The sequence below is a fragment of the Astatotilapia calliptera genome, chromosome 11 (genome assembly GCF_964374335.1).
Source record: "Astatotilapia calliptera chromosome 11, fAstCal68.1, whole genome shotgun sequence".
Classification (NCBI taxonomy): Eukaryota; Metazoa; Chordata; class Actinopteri; order Cichliformes; family Cichlidae; genus Astatotilapia; species Astatotilapia calliptera.
The window spans coordinates 4,609,980-4,635,000 of record NC_137432.1 but is presented as its reverse complement, the minus strand read 5'-3'; the positions used below and the strand labels follow the sequence as shown (position 1 = coordinate 4,635,000).

General features: G+C 40.4%; 1 protein-coding gene across 9 annotated transcripts in view; it reads right to left on the bottom strand.

Annotated features, from left to right (window-relative positions):
- Window positions 1-4,121: 4,121 nt before the first annotated feature.
- adgrb1a (adhesion G protein-coupled receptor B1a) overlaps window positions 4,122-25,021 on the bottom strand; it is a 207,871-nt gene continuing 186,971 nt past the window's right edge. For 8 of the 9 annotated variants that reach the window (XM_026184575.2, XM_026184580.2, XM_026184584.2 and 5 more), the window contains 7 exons: window positions 19,661-19,832; window positions 18,342-18,437; window positions 17,537-17,576; window positions 15,021-15,682; window positions 12,972-13,007; window positions 12,673-12,831; window positions 4,122-5,939 (listed from right to left, as the gene is read on the bottom strand). In XM_026184575.2, the coding sequence (XP_026040360.2) occupies window positions 5,745-5,939; window positions 12,673-12,831; window positions 12,972-13,007; window positions 15,021-15,682; window positions 17,537-17,576; window positions 18,342-18,437; window positions 19,661-19,832 (1,360 nt within the window). In that variant the 3' untranslated portion in view covers window positions 4,122-5,744. The remainder of the gene's footprint in view (window positions 5,940-12,672; window positions 12,832-12,971; window positions 13,008-15,020; window positions 15,683-17,536; window positions 17,577-18,341; window positions 18,438-19,660; window positions 19,833-25,021) is intronic. The other variant, XM_080307750.1, reaches the window with a different exon arrangement.

Genomic DNA, 25,021 nt, shown 5'->3' with positions numbered 1-25,021 from the left:
ACCATGCATGGAGGGTTTCACCCCAAGTCCAGCACCCTGAGGCTGTACACTAAGCGGAAGGAAGGGGGCCGGGGACTGGTGAGTGTCAGCACCACAGTCCAGGATGAGACAAGGAACATCCAAGAATACATTGGGAAGATGGCCCCAACTGACCGAGTGCTCAGTGAATACCTCAGGCAGCAGAAACCCAAGAAAGAGGAGGGAGACGAGGAACCATCATGGAAGGACAGGCCCCTGCACGGTATGTACCACCGGCAGATAGAGGAGGTGGCTGATATCCAGAAATCCTACCAGTGGCTGGACAAAGCTGGACTGAAAGACAGCACAGAGGCACTAATCATGGCAGCACAAGAACAAGCTCTGAGTACAAGATCCATAGAGGCTGGGGTCTATCACACCAGGCAAGACCCCAGGTGCAGGCTGTGTAAAGATGCCCCAGAGACAATCCAGCACATAACAGCAGGGTGCAAGATGCTAGCAGGCAAGGCATACATGGAACGCCATAACCAAGTGGCCGGCATAGTGTACAGGAACATCTGTGCCGAGTATAACCTAGAAGTCCCGAGGTCAAAATGGGAGATGCCCCCAAGGGTGGTGGAGAATGACCGAGCTAAGATCCTGTGGGACTTCCAGATACAGACGGACAAAATGGTGGTGGCTAACCAACCGGACATAGTGGTGGTAGACAAACAGAAGAAGACGGCCGTAGTGATCGATGTAGCGGTTCCGAATGACAGCAATATCAGGAAGAAGGAACACGAGAAGCTGGAGAAATACCAAGGGCTCAGAGAAGAGCTCGAGAGGATGTGGAGGGTGAAGGTAACGGTGGTCCCCGTGGTAATCGGAGCACTAGGTGCGGTGACTCCCAAGCTAGGCGAGTGGCTCCAGCAGATCCCGGGAATAACATCGGAGATCTCTGTCCAGAAGAGCGCAGACCTGGGAACAGCTAAGATACTGCGCAGGACCCTCAAGCTCCCAGGCCTCTGGTAGAGGACCCGAGCTTGAAGGATAAACCGCCCGCAGGGGCGTGCTGGGTGTTTTTTTTTGTATATATATATACACATATACATATATATACAAGAAGGCATCGGTGGGCAAGGGACGAAAACAGGGCGTTGTTGGAATGCTACTACGCAAGTAACCCCGGCGGAAGGGGCTACATGAATAGGATGAGGGACCTATGGATTCTTCGATACCCAACATCCACAATGACGGCGAAACAACTAGTAGCTCAGTGTTCCAACATTCGAAAGAAGGGACTGCTCTCACAGCTAGAGATTGACGAGGTACAACACAAATGCTACGGCAAGGAGGAGTCAGGACGCCAGGTCAGGGGGGAGATATCATCACCCCCACCCGAGATTGGGTACATAGCCCCAAGTGCGATAGGAGAAGGATCGTTGAGTGCGAGAGGAACTGACCTGAAAAATAGGATCATGGCCAAGCTTGAAACCTGGATCCCCCGTAGCCGGTTACCAAGATTACGTGAAGTACCCTCAGAAGGTCTGCTAGATGATGTTAATGCAGCACTACGGGCAATACCTAAATGATATTATAATCTAACACCGTGTTGCTCGGCGACAGCCCCAAAACATCACTGCTCTCGAGAAGATCTGCATGGAGGAATGGGCCAAAATACCAGCTACTGTGTGTGCAAACCTGGTAAAGACCTATATTAAACGTTTGACCTCTGTTATTGCCAACAAAGGTTATGTTACAAAGTATTGAGTTGTATTTTTGTTATTGACCAAATACTTATTTTCCACCCTGATTTACGAATTAATTCTTTACAAATCCTACCATGTGGATTCATGGATTTTTTTTTTCACATTCTGTCTCTCACAGTTGAAGTGGCTGACTAAATACTTTTTTGCCCCACTGTAAGAAAGTAATGAGAAAGTGGCCACTTTCATGAGTAAATCATAGAAGCCTTATATGATTCACTATATGAAGTAGGCCACATCTGATTCAAGTCTTTTAGAAGTGTTTTCTATTTCTTTTCCATATGGGTAGGTTTTTTGCCTGAATTAACACTTTTTAACACATTTCTTTGTGATTTTAATTATTACTTGCCCAACTTAACAAATGCTGTGCTTTGATAAAGAAAAAACATATTCTGGTGATATCTGATTAGCTGAGTGATTAGGTGATGTTTCTGCAAGACATTATTTCACTACTACAGTATATACAACTAGCGAACATGTGGCAATATTACACAGTGGTATAAGATAACATGAAAGGCCAAAAAAACTCTAGCTTACAAACTAACGTTTCACAAAAGTGGCCTAAGGATAATTTCAAGTGCTGACTGTGAAACTGGCTGATTGCATACTGGCCACATCAGAGAGTTTCCATCGCAGCACAGAGAAACATCTAATTGTCAAAGCTGGGTTGCAGTAGTGCAGATCACCCACAAAAAGTTCAACAAGGACACATTACAAGGTGTAAAAAGAGCTTAAAAACTTCATATAGAACAAGACTGAATTTCCTGTGCTATTTTTTTTTCTTAAATGTATCTTAAAGTAAATTTTTCTGAAGCCATCTTATGTCCCTGCTATAAGCTTGTGTACTAAAAGTGAACACACTGCATTTTCTTTGTAAAAAGAAGACGTTACAATGCTCACACAAACTGGTTTATATAGTATCAGTAAACATGCAAATGAATTAACAATTCTAAAGAACTATTAGTTTTTTTTTTACTTGTACAGAACAAACAAAGGTTTGTGAAGTTTGTTTTTATGCAATGTCTAAAAAAACGCATACAAAAATATTTTAAGGGAGTCTTGAGTGATTAATGAATGACTAATGAGTGGTAAGCTCAAAACAATACTCAGATGGCGACGGTGTTAAAATACAATAAAGAAAACTTAATGAACATTCCTTGAGTTGAATAACTATCAATACTGCTACTATTCATAAAATTATTGTTACATCATATTGTTATCTATCCATCTTCTTCCGCTTATCCGGGGCTGGGTCGCGGGTGCAGCAGCCTAAGCAGAGAAGCCCAGACCTCCCTCTCCCCTGTCACCTCCTCCATCTTGTTACGGAGAACACCCAGGCCAGCCGAGAGATGATCTCTAGCGTGTCCTGAGTCTGCCCCAGGGCCTTCTCCCAGTGGGACATGTCGGAATACCTCACAAAGGACGCGGATACTACGATACCCACCCAAGCCCACAGTTTCTCACCAAGGGCAACTCCAGACTGTGACAGAGTCCAGCCCCTCTCCAGGAGACTGGCACCATAGCCCAAGCCGTGCATTGATTCACTGCTATTCCCTATTCACTGCTCTCTTACTGTCTTACTCCTCTCCTGCACCCTCTTATTCTGCTGCATGTCTTTAGCTTGTCTATGTTTTTCTACAACTACTTTTAAGTATTTGCTTTACAGGAATCACTTTTGATTTGTCATTTGTTTAGTTTAAATGTAAAGTTTAATATACAGGATGTGGCTCTCCTCAGCTCAGGAGGTAGAGCAGCTCCTCTACTAATCAGAAGGTTGGTGGTTCAGTCACTGTCTGCTCCTCTCTGTATCCCAAATATCCTGGGACAACATAGTTCATAACATAATTCCTCTCCGATGCATCCATCAGAGTGTGAATGTCAGGGATGCCTCATTTAGCTTAAGGGCTTTCTGAGTGCTCAGGTAGGGTAGAATAGCACTATGTAAGAACCAGTCCATTTACAATATCCATGCCACATTGTCAGTTCAGGTTTTATTTTCTGAATCAAACCAAGTGTTTTGCCCACACCTACACAAATTCAACATGTAATGGCATCTTAGTACCACAGAAAATGGGAAACTAATGAACTCTGTGCAGGACTAAAACTGAAGTTTCAAGTTTGATGAGTAAATTGACTTACACCAAAACAAAAACAGCAAAACTTTCACCTTTGAAATAATTTCACTTTAAGTTGATGGACTCAGATCAATAGCCATTAAAAATAGAAATGCATTTCTGTACAAATTGACATTCAAGAACACAAATAGATTAAATGTTGTATTTCACAAATGCTCACGAGAGACTGTTGGCAAAACAATAACAAAAACAAATCATTTTGTAAGATCACATGATGTATTATGATGAATGACTGTGTAAGAAAATAAGCAGACTTGTGTTATTTTATTATATAGATATGCTTTTATTAGAAATAAGACACATTCATTTTGTGCTCTGAAAACTGTACATTAACAAAAAGGCGACCCCAGTGAAATAAAAACAGGAGTGAGGGGAGGAGAGAGAGAGAGTGTGTGTGTGTGTGTGTGCCAGGGTGGGGCGCAAATCAGAGGTCAGAGGAAGCAGGAGCGCAGAGGTCGGCAGTCAGGGTTTTTTCGACAAATACAGATCTGAGGGAGTGACTGGCGGTGATATCAAAACACACACTGTTACACTGTGATACAGAACACTCGTATAGTCCAATACCCTGAAAGGACAGGGGGAGGGGAAGGAAGGACTGGTATCAGAATAATCATGTTCATATTTATAATAATGATGACAACTATCCCCAAGCACAGTAAGAAAGATATTTATAGGCTAAAATCCATTCTGTAGAACTCTGTTGAAATAATTACAATGCTGTACATCAGGACTCCAAATGAGCCTTGTGCTTTCTCTGTGTGCAACCACCATCCTTTATATTACTCTACCTTGTATGTGTCATTATCTGTAATCATCATAACATATATATCGATAGATCTATGGATTTACTCATCTTCCATTTTTTCAGTGCGCGCACACACACATATACACACACAGTAATACCTTTTTTCCCTTAGCATCATGTTTGCATTAACTGTATCAAGCCTGCTTGTACATCAAGAAACTGACCCAACCAACTCGTGTTTGCTGTACTCCTTTTGGACGTCCACGTTGTCCCTCTTTTAGGCGGTATTGAGGTTGAAAAGCGAACAGAGCGCAAAGCCCGCCGGCATGCGCTCCACCATCTCTGAGGTGTCCGTCGATGAGAAGGCAACTTTCCATTTTGGCTCAACGTGATGTTTTGGATTTCTTTTTCTCACTCTCCCCCGTTTTTTCCCTTGTCGCTGCAGGGTGAGCCTTGGCCTACTATCGTGAGGGGTGGGATAAGGCGTTAGAGATTGTTGGGGAGCAGGGAGCGGCACTGAGGGGCACATATGGGTGTATGTTTGGCAGTCTGCCTCCTCAAATGCCGTGTGAATTTTTTCTTCCCAAGTCTTATGTTGAAAAAGAGAGAAATTCAGAGGCATGTTGAGCTGCATACAACATCAGAATTTGGTCAGGAATAAAGAGAGCAGAACAGCAATGCAACAATACTCTCAACAGTGAAAATAAAGAGACATAATCATGATTATTACATCGTAACCATTTAATACAGGGGTAAACATCGTGTGATTACCTTTGCTATGCTGTTTATTACATGACTTAATGATGCACATATAGCAGCTTTGTCTGCTACTTTGGCAATCTGTCTCCAGCGTAAGCCTGAAGATCATATACAGGAAGATGACCAGTAATTGGTGACTTCAAAAACATCAAATGAAACAGAGAATGAGACACCGTTATCTCATTCTCTCTTTAATTCATTAACTTGATTTTCTGTAATCGTGACTCTTTTCCTTGCCCTCCTTGCCCCCTCACGGTCTTGGCTACATCCACCCTTTGAATAGAAGTACACAGTAGGGCAGTATGTGTGTCGTGTGTCTGCTTGGTTGTCTGAGAGCTCTGGAGCGAAAGTGGAATTGTTTAGTGTGAGCCAGAATCTGGGTCACACCTCTGTCTGCAGGTCCATGATCTCCTGGCCCACAAGAGGAATGGTTGCACTGGTCTTCTCCCACTCTACTGTCTGCAGCTCAAGAGGGGAGGCCGCCACTGTCTCCAGGTCCTTCCGCACCCAGGACGGGGGTGAGTTGGTCTTACGAATGCCTTCCCACGCCCTCTTGCTCGGGGTCTGCTGTTTGTCCTGAGGGGAAACGGACATAAGAAAAAAGTTGGTTTGTCTCATCTCTTAGAATCGCTGATGTACTTTAGCTATTTTGGGGGCTCTTCCTCACCTTTTTCAGTCAATTTATTATACCCTTACAGAATCAGTCTAGCATTTCAAATTGTTAACGTTCAACCGGTCACCAGAGACCCATCTAGGGTTACTGGCAGAGTTATGTTAATATGAAGTTATATGAAAAAAACAACAACATAAAAAAAGTCATGCCAAAATGAATGTATGAGACTTCACTCCTCTATCTCCTTAAACTATGCCAACAGTATTTAATAGGTTGATAAGCAAAAAACCCAACCCTAACCCTTACTTAAAGATCCCCAATGATCCCATATGAAGCTGAGATTAGCATTAGGACACTTTGTAGCACAGTTTTGTAGAAGATTTTGTCTACCTCTTTCTAAATGTAAAAATACTGGCGGCAGCTAGTGGTACCGTACAGCCTAAACTAGGTAATTTCAATTCACAAGATTTCCAGGAAATTTGACCTTTGATCTTGACCTTGAGGTCGAGGTCACTGAGATGCAAACTTGTCTGAGATTTTGAGTGGACACACCTTTGGTATCAGTTTGAAACTCCTATATTGCCTCATTTTCGAGTTTTCACATTCACAAACTTGGGTGTCCAAACTCCCTTCCCACCCACCCACCAGGGTGACGACAACACCCAATGTGCATTTGTAGGTAAAACCTTCAAACTCACAATTTTGTAAGCTGAACATCATAAACTGTAATAATTGTTATTTAAAGTGAACAACAAAGTTCTCAAATTTTACATGCAGATGGGTGACAAAGAAAAAACACAATATCAGGTCTCGTTAGGCCCCTATACAGTGATAAAAACCACATGCTCTTTACTTCTGACCTCTAGTTGAAGTGTGGAACACGAGTTCTTTAAAGCATATACTCTCATTTGGTGTTTGGATAACAATAATGGAGAGTGCTGTTTAACCTGGGTTGGGATATTTATTTTCTTTGTTAGTCAAGGCTTTGTGCTTCAACCGTTGTGAGTGCTCATATAAAACAGTAATTGAAGCATTGTTTGGCTCGTCTTCCACTCAAATTGAACTGATCGATGTCCACCTACTTCAGTCAGATCATGGAGAGATATAAAGAAAAAAATTATCACTGGACTCAAGTAAGGCAAGACAGCAAAGCTGTTGTAAATCAATAAGTTATTACTATATTAACAGCAGCCTATCATATTGTGCTGCCATTTGTTCTAATGTGATGGATGGACAATGGAGCCGTTCCGTAATCTGTGTTTGATTTACTGAAATTCAGCATCATATAGACTTGGCAGCAAATCAGGAACAAACAGAATATTTAACCTATATATTTTCTGCATTACTTATTTACATACAGTCTGCACTGCTGTAACTGTAATGCACTGCTTTGTTTGTTAAAGTACAACGTATACTTCATCGAGTTTGCATGTATTCTCTCTGAGAATCAACTAATAAAAGGAATCAATACAGAAACATCACCGCTTGCTTGCAAAGCCATGAGTAAATATTATGTGCATAAGTTGCCATAGTCATTTATCCAGTATAAAAGAGATTTATGACATGAAAACTCTTACATGTGTCATAGTACGTTACTCTGGTAACTTAAGATCAGAGTATATGATTCACATCAATGGCATGCTATTCAAACCATTCAGTAGGTTTACTGAATGGTTTGAATGATGAAACACTGTTCAGTGAGTTATTCTGGAAGAGACCCCTCCCACCAGGACAGAAAGAAATGTTTCATCATATGATAAAGGAGACCACTCAGGACAAGTGTGTATTGACTTGGTCCCCTCTATCAGGACAAGTGCACCCAAATCCACCCCACAGCATAACAGACCTAACAGATGCATTCTTGTAGGTGTTGATGCTTCAAATTGTTCTTAGAATTTGCCACACACCTATAGTTTATTAGTTGGAAATAATTCTGAGAGAGTCATTTGTAAACAAACTGTAAATGCCAGAGTCCTCATGTGAGCCTTCACTGTCAAAGGGGTCAGTCCATACAGAACACAAACAGAATCTGTCAATTCTGTTTATGTGGGAAGTTATGAGACAGAATTACCTCTCTGCTTGATTCCAAACTTGCCCCTCATAGTTTCATTCTTTATGCAAAGCTAAGCTAATCACCTCTCAGCTCCAGCATCAATGTGAGACAATGCCACATGAGTTCTTATCCAAATTTCATTAGCAGAAGCAAATATATTATTCGCCTACTTCCTAAAACAATACCTATACTTATAACTCTAATGACCACAGAATGGACGTAGATTGTTGATTCAATCTATACTGAGTAGATGCAAAATGTTTAATTACAGTTGTGGTCAAAAGTTATTATGGTCATGATTATCATGGTAAATTAGGACTTTTAATGATTTCTCTTGACTGTTCTTTTTCAGGATGGAATGACTATATAGCACACATTTTTTAATGATTTAAAAAAAAATTTGATGTTTCAAAAGCATAAATATAGGTCAAATATATACATAAACACCCACTAATATTTCATTAAATGTCCATTAGCAAGTTCCACCTCGACCAGATGATTTGGTAGCCATCAACTAGCTTTTGGCATAATTCTGATATTTCTTGGAAGAACTGGTAGAGTTATTTAAATCAGGGGTGTCGAGCTCATTTTACATTGTGGCCCACACTTTGACCTTAAGTGGCCAGACCAGTGAAACTCCCCATTCTGTCAATGTAAAGAAGTTACATTTTTAATAATTGTTCTATATGGCAAAGAAAACGCTGCTGTGACAAAGAAAGAAATCTGTCAGCACGACTCTTTTTGACGTAAATTATAAGAAATAAATGTGCAAAATTATGGAAAAAAAATCTGGTAGCTCATTGCCCAGACTGTCCAGCTTTTTGTTTGTTTTAACTGTTCAGGTTGTAAAAAACCTGAACGACCATAAGGGAGGTTTTCATCAGTAGGAGAAACTGCAGTTAAAAGTCCAAAATTTTTGCTTGTGCTTGTTTGTGGTGAGCAGCAGATCAAACAAGTTAAGAATTATAAATTGAGTCAGGCCTGTGAGACTATGAAGAACACAAATGAGGTCTAAGGCCTGGACAAGTCTGAAACCTTTTGACTTCCACACTGCAAAATGGCTGAAAATAAAAACGGGTTTCATTTTTATAAATTCTGTACTCAGCTTTGCAGTCTTGTTTTGTCTCTGGAACATCTGCACCCCATCCTTCTTTCACATAATGGTATGATCCCGGTCTGTCTTTGCATGTGATTGGCCGCATGGTGTGCGGCCCCCCCCTACCTTGTATGGATCTCAGCAGGGCTGAAGATTGGACTTTCACATAATGATGAGCCACTAATAACTGATATATGAAATTAGAGCTGGGCGTTATGAGATTTTTTCATATCACGATATGTTTTTTTCATTTCAGGCGATAACGATATATATCACGATATAAGCCAAATAACTATATTTGTAAGATTTAAATGTGCCGTTGCTCACAAGTAAAATGTGAAATAATCAGCAGCTTGTTTTTATTTAAATATTTATTTCCCATAATAAGTTCAACAGGGTAGATGTACTTAAGGAACATGAGACTTTTTCAGATAAATAAAGGCAAATATTACAAACTACACAAAAGGCAGCCGCTAAAGCGTTTAAGTTTCAAAATAGAACAAACGAAACAGACTACTAAATTGTCAATTCCACTTAGAAACAAAATATTAATTCTAAAAATAAATCTTAGTTTGTTTTACAGAAGAACAGACAAAACTGACTAACTTTTTTCAATATCAAATAAACTGAGAACTAAAAGGAAATTCTCAATCTCTCCTTGTTGTATAGCTGAGCTTTTCAAACAGTTTTAACAGTTACTTTAGTCTGACAAAAGCCGAATGATGAATTAGCGCTTCCAGTCAGAGACTGAGGCTACGTCCACGCGTACACGGGTATTTTTGAAAACTGAGATTTTCCGTTTTCGTTTTAAAAAATAATTCCGTCCACACATAAAGGCAGAAATGAAGGAAAACGCTGCTATGAACATGCCAAAGCAGCAGGTGGCGCTAGATTCCTAACTGTGCAGAAATGTTGGCCAATCAGAAGTCTAGAAGCCTCGGTGGGAAAAAGTAAACAAAGCTGGGGCATAGAAGCAGAACCGAGTCGTATGTGTGGAGGGACAGTAACTGTGTGTATATGTAAGCATTTAAACACTGCAGAGAGTAGAATGAACAGTAACAGTATTGTAGAAATTCATTTCACCGAAACAATAACGTGGCGCAGTGTGACGCATGCACCAGTTTATTGTATTTCCAGACTTGCTTTCAGCACAATTTACAGTGCACGCTACTCTGTTTTTTGTCAGACTTGAAATAGCCGAAATACCTTCACACTACGGAACTTCTATGGCTCTTCCGTTCGACAATCTCTCCGGCGTTGGAACCATCATCTGTTTTCTCTTAAGGTCACGCTCGGTTGATTTTTCTAGTCGGCACACTACTCATTTCCTCCATTACGCGCTGGCTGCTTCCCAAACAAACACACGTGCGGCTTGGCACTTGTGCTTTACATAACAAGTCACGCGACGTGACGCTGCGGCTGTGATTGGTTCGGCTCTGCGCTACTTAATTTGGATTGGCTGACCTTTTTTTTTTTTTTTTTTTTTTTAAGAGGACAAGAGCGGCGAGCTCTATCACGATAGTTTAATTTCTCTATCGAGTAAAAGTTATATCGCGATACATATCGTTATCGTTCTATCGCCCAGCTCTATATGAAATTATATTGCAGACTGGATCTCGAGTCAGATATTGCTCCGGGCCATAGGTTTGACACCCCTAATTAAATTTTGATGGCTTTACTGAACCTGGCTTTTAAGCCTAGTCCACAAATTTCCAATAAGGTTCATGTTTTGACGCTTTGGGAAGGCCATTAGCCAAGCTTAAGGTTAGCCTGCTTTAAAAACGGAGAATGGGAGGTAGTCGTCCTTCTTCATTATTCAATTCAATATACAATATACCAGTACCACTGTAAGCATTATGCTACCATCACCATGCTTGACAGTTTTACAATCGTCTGATCAAATTTACTCTTCCAAACATTAAGACCATCAAAAAGGCAGTCGCTACCCTTTCTATCACAGCTCATGCTTTACTGAAGCAAGAAAGATGGTCAGGGCCATGGGACAGTCATACAATTCCTAAAAAAATAAACAGCCTCTGTGGGAAGCATTTTATTACACAATTAAGGTTGTGATGGCTGGGTCAACTTTATTATCAGTTAAAGAATTGAAACCCATTTAACCAAAATTCAACATGTTGTGACTAAAATCTGATGTGTCGCTATCTGCTGCAGCAACAAGTGGCATTGTTGTCTAAATGTGTCAGCTCGTTATCCATGAAAACGGGGCATTTATTATCAACCATACACACAATTAGGGATGCTCCTAGCACCATACTTCCAAGCTTATCAGAAGTTTACAAGTAACATTACACCCAGAGTGTGGCCTTATGAAAGGAGCCAGCTGAAGCCAACCTTTCTTTTCTTATGTTCTCATGCCTGTGGGTGCACAATATTTATGACAAGCTAAAGTACCAAAGTACTTTAAACAAATCATCTGTCCCATTTAAATGTTTCACATCTTGGCATTAGTATGGAGGGAGGTGGGGGTTGCCCTGGTTGCACGCAGATCCTGCACCACCATTCTACATATTTTTTTTGTTATTTTCAGAATCTATATATAAGCTACATTTACTACCAGAACTTTGATGTGGTACCTCCATTTCAGTTTCATAGCATCAATTTCAATTTTATACTTCTATTTCTGTCACAAATATTTACATATGAAACTGACTGCTTGGAAAGAGATGCTGCATCTAAAATTGCATACATACTAAAATTCAGTATTTTGTTCGCATGGACATCTACAACTTTTATGAGCATAAATGGTATACTTAAAAACAGGAACATGTCTCTTCCTTAGCAGCTGCCTTGGCCAAGCAGCAAAAACAGAGAAAACACCAAAGAATTTTCAGCTAGTAGAAGAAGGATTCATTGAAATGCTTCTATCTAGGTAGCTCGGTGCAACCTTTGGTGTTATAATTTCATGTTATTGTTGATAAATTGTCTTTACTGCATAAGTCCTTGGTATATGCAGTCAGAGACTCAACAAATTGCAAATTCCACAGGTAAGAAGACAATTAGTGTCAAATCCTGTGTCATTTTTTGTCAAGTGAACTAATTGCTGCACTCATTAGTTTAAACTCATGCACAACACAATTAAGCACGTCGTTCACACAGTGTACGACATATATATGTATCTCCGAAGTATCTGAATTGGGCAATATTATGTGTATTCGGTTCGGTTTGTAGTTGGAGATTATATGGCCATACACAAATAATGCCTATGCATAAGTTAACACTGTAACAGGGGTGCGCAGTGAATTTTCCCAAGGGTCCTTCCACATGAGAAACCAATACAGAATTCAGTACAGCACATTAATCATTTGACCTCTTTTTAAGCTTATTGGAGTGTCCCTCCCAGTTTCTCATGTGGCTCCTTTGGGAAAATTAATAGCACACTGCAATAGAAAAAAATGACAATTTTGAAAACGGCTGCACTTACAAATCAACAAGCAAGTGTGGTAATTTTTGCTAATTATAGAAGGAAAGGGGAACATTAGATATTAGGGAGGGAAGGGGCAGAACAGAATAAATTTAAACTCTTTACACTCATGTTGGTCTTGTCGCTGCTGGCAGAGGACACACTCCATCTTTTGGCAGCTTTGGCGTCAACAGGTGGAGATTCTCTATCCTTGTCTGCACTGTGAATCTTCCTGTTCAGGTCCTGAAACATGTCCTGGTGGCGTTTCCGGGTGTGCATTATTTTCTACACAGGGACATTGCACGTTATGTACAAAGTAAACAGCACAGGTGACCATCACTCCTATTTTAAAAATAAATGTATGCAAAAATGTTGTGCTTTGAAGTCTAAACAGCTCTGTAGGAATCAAAGAGACTAAAAATTACCTCAAAGTCAAGCTCTGCATAGCGTGATTTTCGTCTCTGGAGGGAGATGAGACAGAGAGATTAAAGATGTGTCTTGATATTGTGTGTTTTTTGAGTAGCAAGTGTTTCTCGGCAGTTTTTACTGCGTATGTGGACATTAGGTAGTTAGTAAAGGGCGTCTCTGGGACTCAGAGAAGAGCAGTGAGTCATGAGGGAGGAAACGAGGTTCGCTGCTGGTCATTTTGATCCTGCTGGCACAAGTTTGCAGTAAACAGATTGTGACCGAATGACCTTTCAGTCCTCAGTCACAGAGTGGTAAAGGAAGACCTGACCTTCAGGCTGCCTGGTTGCCGTGGCAGCTGCCGTCTCGCACCAAATTATAGAAGTGTGTTTTACCCCCCAAGTGAAAAGACACCAGCAAGCAGAAGCCTGACTGCTCTGTGGCGATCTTATCCCGCCACTTCTGTCTGCAGTAGGAGCTCTATGAAAACTAACCTTTTCAAAGATGCCGCCATCACACGGGTGACAAAATGTTGAGATACTTCTTGTGATGTGAATTGGAGATTATAATGGCACTGACAAATATGTGGGATGGTGCATCTCTGTGGAGACCTAATTAATGTTGTTTTTTATTAGTCCACCAAGACAAGAAGAATCAATGCTGGCCATCTGTTTGCAAGCAAAATTACACAAAAACTACACAGCCCAATTTCATTGAAGCTGAAGTGGTGAAGCTCAGGGAAAAGGACAACTTGTTTTCTGTTGGATTGTGAGATGCAGCTGAAGGACTACACAGACCAGTGTTCCTCTTCTGTTTGTCAGCAACACATTTTACTGAAGAGCTGGAATCCAGAGAGCCTTCTGACCTCCTTTCTTAGGTGGATGAGGATCCCTTTGTTTAAATTTTGGGAGAATGTACTGTCTGAGTTTTAGCTTCGTCTCAAAAAAAGATAAAGCAAAAACTACCAGCCTGAAACCTGAACTATAGACAACAACGTATACAAACAAGTTTTGCTGCAGCCAAGTTTTTCTTTAAATTCAAAATCTTTCTTTTTTGCCCCTAGGCGATCCTCCTAACTCGACCACTCGAGCATCACTGATGCTGTAGTGGTCATACATCACCACATGTGGCACGCACCATGCCACGTAAATGATTCCAGAAAGCAAATACAAAAAATGTCACTGGTTTCCCAATTTTTCTATATGAATGGCTGCAGACCATGCAAAATAACACAGTAGTGTAGCAGTCAGAATGTTTGGCGTCATTCGCTAATAGGAAAAAGCTACAGCACCTTTAGAGTTTGATAGCCCTTTAGTGAGAAAGTTATAATAAATCGATGTGATAAAAATGAAAGTGACATTCACCACAGTGATGCAACCCTAAATTCTCAAACAGGCAGTAAAAGAACATTGAGACTTGTGAATTATATTATCACACATGATAAATTCTGCATGATGTCCATTTCCACATCACTAAACCCATCAAAGCAACAACAAAGTCATGTACCCACCACCCTGCTGTTTGAGAAGCACTCTCAATAATTCATTCCAAATGTGTTTTTATGTTCTTTCTCTACAACTGTTTACAAAAAGTCCCCATGTCCTGGGGCTGTTTCACATTACAACCCTTCCAGAAAAGAAAGGGATTTTTGTGTATGAGCTACAGAACTCGAAGGCCTTGCAGAGTTGTATTGACAGAAACCTAGCAGTGGTAGACAAGATGGCAAATGCTTTGCTTGAAAAGAAGAGAGTGGTTTGTCTGTTGTTATTCTGATGGGAATACACAGAATTCTACTTTTACTGAGGAAATAGCAAAATTGTTCGATTGTTAAATTCATATTATCGAAACTATCAATACCAAATCATATTAGCAGATTAGGAAACTCACTCAAATATGTGAGCATTCACCAAATAATCATAATAAAATGCCAGTCTCCGATACAGCCTACATCTGGTTGTTCATTTGAGAATTTATGATAAGCACAAAACACAACTCAGCATGCATGTATTATGTTAAATATGAAGTATGAGGCTGATAATTCAATACATTAAGAGGTTTTTCCGTCTTACCTCCAGCGAGCTCATGGACAGTGTGGAGACAGTCTCACTCTTGGACACCACTCCAGAATTTCCAGACTCTCCTCCGTCACACATGTTGTTGGCCACCTTGGAGTCTCTGGGCATATTCTGCAGGTTGTGCGCAGGTGAGTCTCTGTCAGAGCATGACACACTGACCTGGTCAGCAGGCAGGCTTTTCAGCCCAAAGCCAGGCACTGGCTCTCCACTGACAGGGTTAGCCAGGTGGATAAGCCTGGTCTGAGGCAGCTGCTCAATGCTGATGTTATACTTGGCTGCCTGCTCCTCTTTCCCCTTGGACGGTTTCAGGGTGCCCGTGTTGTTTGTCGGTAGAATGACATATCCCGGGCCTTTGCCAGCCCCCTCAGAGCTGCTGCCTTCACCGTTCCCTCGAGGCAGATCTCCATCCAGCTGCTTGAAGAGTTCGCCATCGCAGATGTAGATGGATTTGGCACCCGGCAGCTCGGTACTGATTCCTTTTGTGGCGCCTTTCTCCCTCCGCATCGTCAAAGTGTGGCTCGTATAGTCGGCCACATTCTGGAGGTGAACCTTGGCCATGCTGGCCGGCATGGTGTTAAAATTAGAACCTTTTTGAAGAGTGAGGGTCCCAGAGGAGGCCTTCTCCTCCCCCTGGAGGGATGAGCGCTTCATGGTGCCTAAAGAGACCAGAAAGAGAGAAAAGCTGTGTGAGATGCAATTTCTCCACCTGGGAATCTCGGGAAGAAACCAGCAGCGGAATGTGTGTAAGTAATAAACACATTACTTTTGCACTGTGTGAAACAAGGAGATTTTATAAATCAATTATTAAATCACTGAAATTATAAGATTCTTCCCTCTACGTCTGACAACCAATACAATCCTGGATGAGTCTCTTATTTTACTGCTGGACTGCATTTCAGAGCAACACACCTTGCTCTGGTTGAGCACCTTAACCTGATCTCTAACTGCTGCAGGTTGTGATCACAGTGGGTAACCAGAGCAAAGAGAAAAAACAAAACAAACAAAAAAAACCTCCAGTGCTGACAGATTCTCTCTGGGGAAGCAGAAAATCATATCCCGGCCAGCCCCCTAGCTGGTAGGAAAAATACAAGATGGAAGGACAAGGTTAGCAACTAATAAACTTCCAAACTAAGAGTGATGGGATTTTTTCAATTGTGGATGACACTAAAGACAAAAGAAAGAATAATGCTACAGTGACTTGTAAATGGACTGGTTCTTACATAGAGCTTTTAAACTCCATGAGCACTCAAAGTGCTTTACACAGCCATTCAAACAACATTTTTCTATACTCTTCTATCTAACATTTGTACACATTCATACTCCAACGGATGCATCGGAGAGCAACTTGGGGTTAGTATCTTGCCCAAGGACATATGGCGTGCAGACTGGAGCAGAAGGGGATCGAGTACTGTTGATGACTTGTCAAAAATACCTGTGTTGCCTGTCTACATAAAGTCTTGGCCTATGACTTCAGTTTTGCCATCATTACTACATTGAATACCTGCTAAACACATCCAGAAATCCTAGAGCGAGAGAACTGGAGTGAAGAAAGTCAAACAAAGCCACACAGTATAGTATTTTTTCTCCACATGAGGACATACAAGTGCTTGCAGTTCTATCAATATGCTCGTCTTCTAAAAGGTATTGCTTTAGTGCACAAAAAACCTCCAGACCTCTGTGTCGCTTTCCGGTGTAAAGTCCTGGAATTTCTTCACTAGATTTTCATTGGAAAATGCTTCCTACAGCAAAAGGTTGTAACCAGTTTTGACATGAGTAACGTAACATTCAGCTGGGTACGGGATGACCTTGTGGCCCAAGCTTTTTCACAATAACAGCATTTGGCATATGGCAGCAAACATATCCTGCACCAGGTCGAGGCTGCTGAACAACATCAGACAATGCTCCGTACTAAACATCCCCTGATCGTTTTCTGCCATTCCTGCTCCCTCTTGACAAACATTAAACATCTCTCATTTCTCTCTGCTCTTTTCTGTCTTCCCTTGCTTGAGCCTGTCTGCTTCTGAATAGCTTTTCTCTTCCAGACACTTTTCTTGATATCTTGTCTCAAGAGGTAATCAGATTTTCACTCCCAGTGGATTTTAGAGCATCAACCAGTATCTGATGCAGCGCTGTTGGGAGGGACTTAATTACACAGCATCAGTGTAGGAGAGGCTCAGACAGCCATATTTATCTGCATATAACTGCTCAGCACACATTCATCCCACTCCCATCAGCCTGGGATAAACGGAGTTACGCAGCAGTGATGTGCTGCATCTCTTGTCAAAACAGCTCCTTGGCGTAGGGAGGCTGCTGTGATGTTGACTGTACGGCACAAGCGCAAAAATGAGAGGGAACACGGCTCACATCTGTTCCAACAACAACGAGGAATTTGACGCAGTCAAAATACAGAGAAGGAGGCACAAGAGACATCTGTAGCATCTGAGAAACAGTTCCCAAAGTCAAATCAAATGCAAACACACAAACTCAAACACGCTCAACCTGGAGCTTACCTGATCTGCAAGCCATATCCACATCTTTCTCAAAGTCAGTCTGAGGACAGAAAACAATAAATATTAGATTAAGTGTGGAGACGTGGGAAAAATATCATATGGGGGGATTTTAAGCCTTTATTTGGCGACTGCAGTGAAGACAGGAAATGGGGAAAAGACACCAGGGAAATGGTCCAGCCTGCATCAATCAATGGAATACCTGCTCAGGGCACATGCACACTAACTTTTAGCTATCAAGTCAATGTGATGGTATATTTTTAAAGCAAAGGCAGATAAACATTGAGAAAATGAAGACTAATCAACAAAACTTAGATTCATTAATAATCAGTTTTATTATATTTTTTTTATTTGGATACAAGCTGAAGAGAAAGAGCTTTGGGTTTTGTAGAATTTCTTCTTGTAAGTCACTCTGACCTCTTCCTAAATTGTTTTATTCTAATCATGATTCTAACACGATGCCATTTCCTAAACAATGCTTTGACTTCATTATTTTTAATAAATTTCTATTAGGTTAGTTATCTTGAGGGGTTTTTATAAATATTTTCAAGATCAGAATTTAAGAAAAAAAAATGTATATTTTCCATAAAATTAAACATATGCTTTAGTTCTCTCGTGCTCTGAGATGAGAAGATCAGAATTTGGAGGACACAGGTCTTGAACCTTTTCAAGCTGTTTAGAAGTCAAAATTTCAAGAATGGAGCAAAAAGTGCGTACCCCTTTTTGCGCTTTATTATTCCATAGAGTTAGTTATTTTAAATATTCTCTCACATCATATCAAATTTCTCCAAATTTTAGCTCTTCATACCATTAGCTGAGCATGGCCATTCTGAAATGAACCTCCTGAATCTCCATTGGTGTCTTCCTGTCGGTCCACCACACGACACTTCACTGCCTCCTGAACCTGAGGCAAATCATCAGGGCATAGATCACGATCTTAATACAGACAGAGTAATAGGACATGCAGTCCTGTGCGAAAGTTTTAGGGAGGTGTGGAAAAAAAAATGCTGTAAACAAAGAATGCTTTCAGAAATATAAATGATTGTTTATTGGCTCCAAATGTATTCTGCAGCAGGACGACGACACCAAACACACAGCCAAAGTCATTAAGAACTATCTTCAGCATAAAGAAGAACAAGAAGTACTGGAAGCAATGGTACGGCAGACAGAGCCGTGATCTCAAGATCATGGAGTGTGTCTGGGATTACATGAAGAGACAGAAGGAAGTGAGGAAGCCTGCATCCACAGAACATCTGTGCTTAGTTCTCCAAGATGTTTGGAAGAACCACCAGCTGAGTTCCTTCAAAAACTGTGTGCAAGTGTGCCTAGAAGAAGTCACCCCAAATATCAATTTGATTTATATTTCTCTCTTGTTCACTCACTGCATTTTCTTGATTGATGAAATCAAATGATTAACACTTCTATTTTTGAAAGCATTGTTTGATAACATCATTTTTTCTCACCTGCCTAAAACTTTCGTCTTTTAAACATATACAGTACTGTGTAGAGGCTTTTAATGAATAAAGACGACAGGCTCGAGCGGATCTGACTCCACATTGGCTTAAGTGGGGTCAGTTTAGGATTCCCAGATAATAAAGTATACATCATACAGTTTGTCACATTTCAGCTATCAAACACTCTTTGATAAACTCTCCATGAGAGATGCCTTACAGGTTTTTCATTTTGTGAGAAATGACAATATAACTTACCTGCTTTTATTATGAAAGGGATAATTTTTTACACATTTCATACGTACGTTTGTATAAAAGCGAATGACGCTTTACTCTAAATGAGTCGAAACCAACATTTATGAGTCCATGTCTTGTTAAATAATCTAAATTCATCTTTCGGGGCTAGCATGGTCACATCTCTTAAATGTTCACTATCCAATGGGAAAATTTAAGTCAATGAGACTCAAGCAGACCCTAGTGGACTTGGAAAGTATCACCACACCTGACTGAGATGACATCCAGAATTGTATAATATGGTAGCTTGCTGTAGCTCAACATATTAAATCAACACATCACCCACTACAGTGGTAGTAGTCAGCAAAGAATCTCAGCTGGAAGTACTAGACAGGACGCACAACTACAAACAAAACAATAGGGTAGCGTTCCTATAATATACCTCTCTGCGAAGGATGCAGTGAACCATGACAATGACAAAGCCTTCCAGTGAATCAAACACAGCAAAAAGGATCTGGAAGAGCGCAGAACGCCGGTCGGTGATGGCCAGGACAGCTGACATCCACGTGAGAGCCAAGAGTGGCAATACCACACAGGAGCTCCACAGTGACGCCCTACAGAATGGAAGGGGAACTGTAGTCAAGAACAGTACAACCCAAACTTTGTGAAGGCAGGACTACAGTGATTCCTAGCCATTGCATTCTAAGATAGTTAGAATTATTAGCTGATTTTATATTCAATGCCCTATAAAACACACACACACACACACACACACACACACACACACACACACACACACACACACACACACACACACACACACACACACACACAAAAACAAGGTTAAACTGATTTCTTTTGCTCAACTGGACCTGTTCACCCTGTTAGCATAGTGTTAGCCTACAACTCTAAACATGCACTAATACAGAACATCAAACAAATAATTATGTTACCAACGCAAACAAAAACATACATCCATTATTTGCTGATATATATGTTTTTAACTCACATATATTACATGCATGTATGTTTAAGATGATTCAGTCAAACCATAAAGGATCTAGTGCCACAGGAAAGAGAGGGAGGGAGGTGAGCAGTGGGGGGAAAAAAACAAGTGTAATGAGGCTGAAACAGAATGCAGACAAACAGAAGAGGCAGAGCAGAGGAGGACAGACAGAGAAAGAGAGAGAGAGTCTGAAGAAGTGTTATCCCCTGACTCTTTCCATTTTTCTAATGCAAATACTGATAATAAACTAGCACAATAACTACTGGGAACGACTGTACCCGCAATGAATGTGGTGAAACAGTCTTTCATTCAGATCCTCCAAATGAAGATAATTAAGCAGGCTAACTTTTAATTACAAACTATCCCAGAGGTGGAAAAAAAAGCACTGAAGACTAAGTCAGACTAAACTAAACGTCTGCTCCAAGTTGCAATTCACACCCACTTTCTCTTTTTAAATTATTTTTAAGCTGTTGTCAACAATGCTTCATATATTGTAGGTCTTTCATATTCAATTGATATCCAGAGACTGAGCTTACAGTAAACATTACTGAATAAAATGAATAAAAAATATTTTCAACTTGTTCTGATATTGATTATTGATGTGTGTCAGACTTATTTTAAATAGACGTATTAACATGGATTAAAAAAAATAAATATCTGATTTCGCTGCAGTTAATACCACTAGCTAATGTCTCCCATAGCCGCCTTGTAGATCTGGTTAGGGTGTAATATTTACACCTTTGGCATACCAAATGTCCTATAACAGAAAAACTAGAGCAAAAATGTGTGATTTGAAAGATTAACTCTTCTAGCTTGCGAAACTATGTTTTATTAGCATGTGGCTGAAATGCAAATAAGTAGGTTTTTTTTCTGACAGATTTTTACTTTTACATCCTACATTTTAAACAAATATCTACACCCCACATAGCAAGGAGGTCTGGCCCGGATCTGGTATCAAGCTGGCACTGCTGGCTGACTTCTGGCATGACAAGACGTATGTCATCCAGATATGGGCCAGGCCTGGCATAGATGGCACTGTCTATGTTATGGCATGCAATATCTGGCTCGATTGCAGTTTGGTTTATGTGGCCAGGCCCATGGAAAACAGGTCTGGCCGTGATCCGGCATCAAGCTGGCACTTCTGACTGACTGCTGTCATGGCAGGGTGTATGTCAACCAGATGTGGGCCAGGTCTGGCAATGATGGCACTATTTATTTTCCTATTTTCCTATTTTAGCTAGAAGACCCAAATGCGATGTTGCAATACTATACTGCTATGGTAGCCAACGTTTCAAATGCAGGTTTGATAGGTTACACTTTATCCAAAACCTAGTGACGGTTTACTCATCCTTGCCAGTGGGTAGCTCAGGAAGGAGAGCAGGTCACCTTGTGATCGCAAGCTTAGTGGTTCGATCCCTGACTCCTCCAGTCTGCATGTCAAGAGTGTGAATGTGTATGAATGTAATTAGGAAGCACTCAGTTTAGAGAAAGTGTGGGATTGGGTGAATGTGGCATGCTGTATAGAGCATTTGAGCAATCCGGGAGACTAGGAAAGCATTGTATAAGAGTCCATCCATTCACTGTCTGAGCAGAGTTTCGTCATGTTACTTTTGCACTATTATGTTCCGGCATATATTGTTATTACATGGCTTGATTAAGGTACACATTAGGCTGACATCTGGGGCCAGAGCTGAAACTGTTCTGGGCCAGCACATGGCCAGCAGTGTGTCTACAACTGGCCCGTGGCTGCACACAACTTACACATGGCCCACATACCGCAAAGAATGACAGCCCTTTGGTGGCCACAGACGGGCCAGCACAGGACCACCAGTATGTCTGCAACTGGCCTTGTGCTGGCCCATGTGTGGGCCACCTCTGGCAAACCAAATCTGGGCCACCAAAGGGCCGTCATTCTTTTTGGTAAGTGGGCCATGTGTAAGCACATTGTGTGGGCCAGATCCAGGCCATACCAATTTTGATATGTGGGACTCCTTACAGTTTCAAAACAGTATTATTGTACAGTCAACCTTACAATGTAAAGTGCCTTGAAACAACTGTTGTGATTTGCTGCTGCATAAATAAAATTGAATAGACTTGTTACTTTTGTTTTAACGCATTTGAAAGTAAAATGTTGTGGCAGGTAACTCCAAATTCAACGTTTCTATTAGCTGAACAAAAATCAGATAAAAAAACAAGCTGTTTGTGTGCAGTTTATCTCACAGTGTGTTGCTAGCTAAAGGTCCAGCTGCTGTATTTCACAGGGAGAGAAAAGAAAGAGAGCTAAGAGGTTAGATATAAAAGTAGAGACTGCTCCGTTGCATTTGACAAATTGGAAATTTAAAGCTTACATGTAAGTCCTCGTGTTTTTAAATCAAGTACTGGGCCTGTACATGTGACAATATGTTTTTTTCACATTGTGAGAGATGCTGCAAAACAAGTGTCACTGTTTCATTTAAAGGTTGCATGAAAGTCCTCTGCAGGTTAGTGCAGGATAAACAGCTTAGTTTTCTGTACTGTGATGGGTTTAGAACAGCTGATAACAGCCTGTACATTAAGAGTTATGATTCTTCCCTATGCTGAGCCATTTCAACATCCCCCATTTGCTGAATCCCACTTTAACCTCCTCCCTACTCATTTCCTGTTTAATGTAAGCAACAGAAAACAGCGATTTTTTATTTCCCTTCTTTTTCTCTGCTCATGTTCTGCTTAACAAATTCAAGATGAGAATATTTATTAGAATTTTGATTCTAATAAATATTCAGGCTAATATAAAGTTTGTATTCCCATCTACTTATATTATTTTATTATTACATTAACATAGTACAAGGTTCAGTTAGCTTTGCTAACAGCTAGTAGAAACATCATCCAAAGAGCTACTTTTTACTTTCTTACTTCAGAGTACACTTCAAAGCTGGAACGTTTTCACTTTTACTAGAGTAAGAAATTGAACCAGTACTTCAACGTTACTGAAGTTTTATTTTTTTAACACTGGTATCTGTACTTCTACTTAAGTACACAATGTCTGTACCTTTGCCCCTCTGACCTCTACCCTTAAATGGTTTGCCAGTGAGAAACAAAATAACATTCAAGGAGGTGCACACTTCCTCCAAGTCATGACTAATCAATTCACTTTTACACAATCACTACAAATCATGAACAACAGTGGAATTAAGTCTCTGGTAACTTTCATTATTTACCACATATCTAAATTCTCACTAGCCACACAGTGGGTTTACTTAAAATGTTCTGTATGATCATTTTATCTCAGGATAAAATATTTCCTATTTGTCAAATGTTTTTTTGGTCAACAATTCATATTTTCTAAACTTGATATTTTGCAAAATGAAACCTGGCATCCATATTTAGAACGTAGAAAACAAAAACAAAGTACAATGATGGGAAACCCATAAATAACTGAAAAAGCATAGCTAATTTCCACCTCTGGTAATAACCTGGGCTTTGTTAAAAGCATATCACACGTTTCTTTTGTCCCATTGTGCGGAGACTTTTCCACCCTGCGAGCAGTAAACCCCTGTGCAGCATCACTGTACCACGTCAGTGTCTGCACTGGCACTTTACACTTTAAGTGAGTTCTTCTTCCCCACTGTCACCAATTGCTTTCTCAGAGCAAATACATAATATTTTAAATATTACTAATGATGAGATTTTGCATTCTATAAAATAACTATGCTATTGTGTTAATATATTTATAAACTATAAACTATCAGCTTTACTTAAGACCTAATGCTTACTTTTTTCTCTACAACAATCCAATGATAATTTACACACAGAAGTTATGAGACATTTGGTGACCAAGTGGCTGTCATTTGTAATATCCTGAAAGCAAACACTGTTTGCCTCAATGGCAGCTTTACACAATGCTAGTAATAATAATAATGACCAGCTCAAGCAGGTAGTCACCTGTAATAATTTTCAGTTAGCATGGAATATTTTGGTCAAACGTTAACGGACAAATTCCTGTACCTGTGATTACAGCCCAGGCCCGAGTTTAAGTAAAGCATCTCAAAATCAGCACAGAGGCAAAAATACACATCTGGGCACTATAAGAACTTTCTGATCAAGAAAATGAAGTACTGCATTTAATCGCCTACTAGGGCTGGGCGATATGGCCTAAAATTCATATCGCGATATAATTTGAAGCATGTGCTGTAACGATATATATCACGATATATTCTTTTCTTCTGTATAACGTATTTTCCACACTATAAGGCACACTTAAAATCCTTTAATTTTCTCAAAAATCGAGAGTGTGCCTTATGTATGAATTCTGGTTGTGCTTACTGACCTCGAAACGATTTGGGCGTGCAGAAATTTGTTTAAAAAATGTTTTTAGGGACAATCGCATAGCAGGATGCTATACACGGGCCAAACTTCAGTCAGGAGAACAACTGAGATTATTCATCCACAATACGAGGTTAGTTATTAATATACTGCAACAACATGGAAATAGAGCAGCTGCGAGAGAATTCAGCATTAATTAATCAATGTTATGGAAGTGGAGGAAGCGCAGTTTTTGGCTTTCCCCATATTTCAAAAGTGCTTCATCTCTTTGCTATGACTGTCGCCCGGCATAATTTGCAGATTATAATGGTTGTAGCCGCTGCGATGCTTTTGACCAAAACAGGCGCAGCTTAACGACATCATCAACATGCGCTATCGCGATAGAGCGGTATAGTCAAAATCTCTATCGTTGGCCAAATTTATATCGTTTCTATTGTATATCGTATATATCGCCCACCCCTATCACCTGCCCTCTAAATTGACAACCCAAGCCCA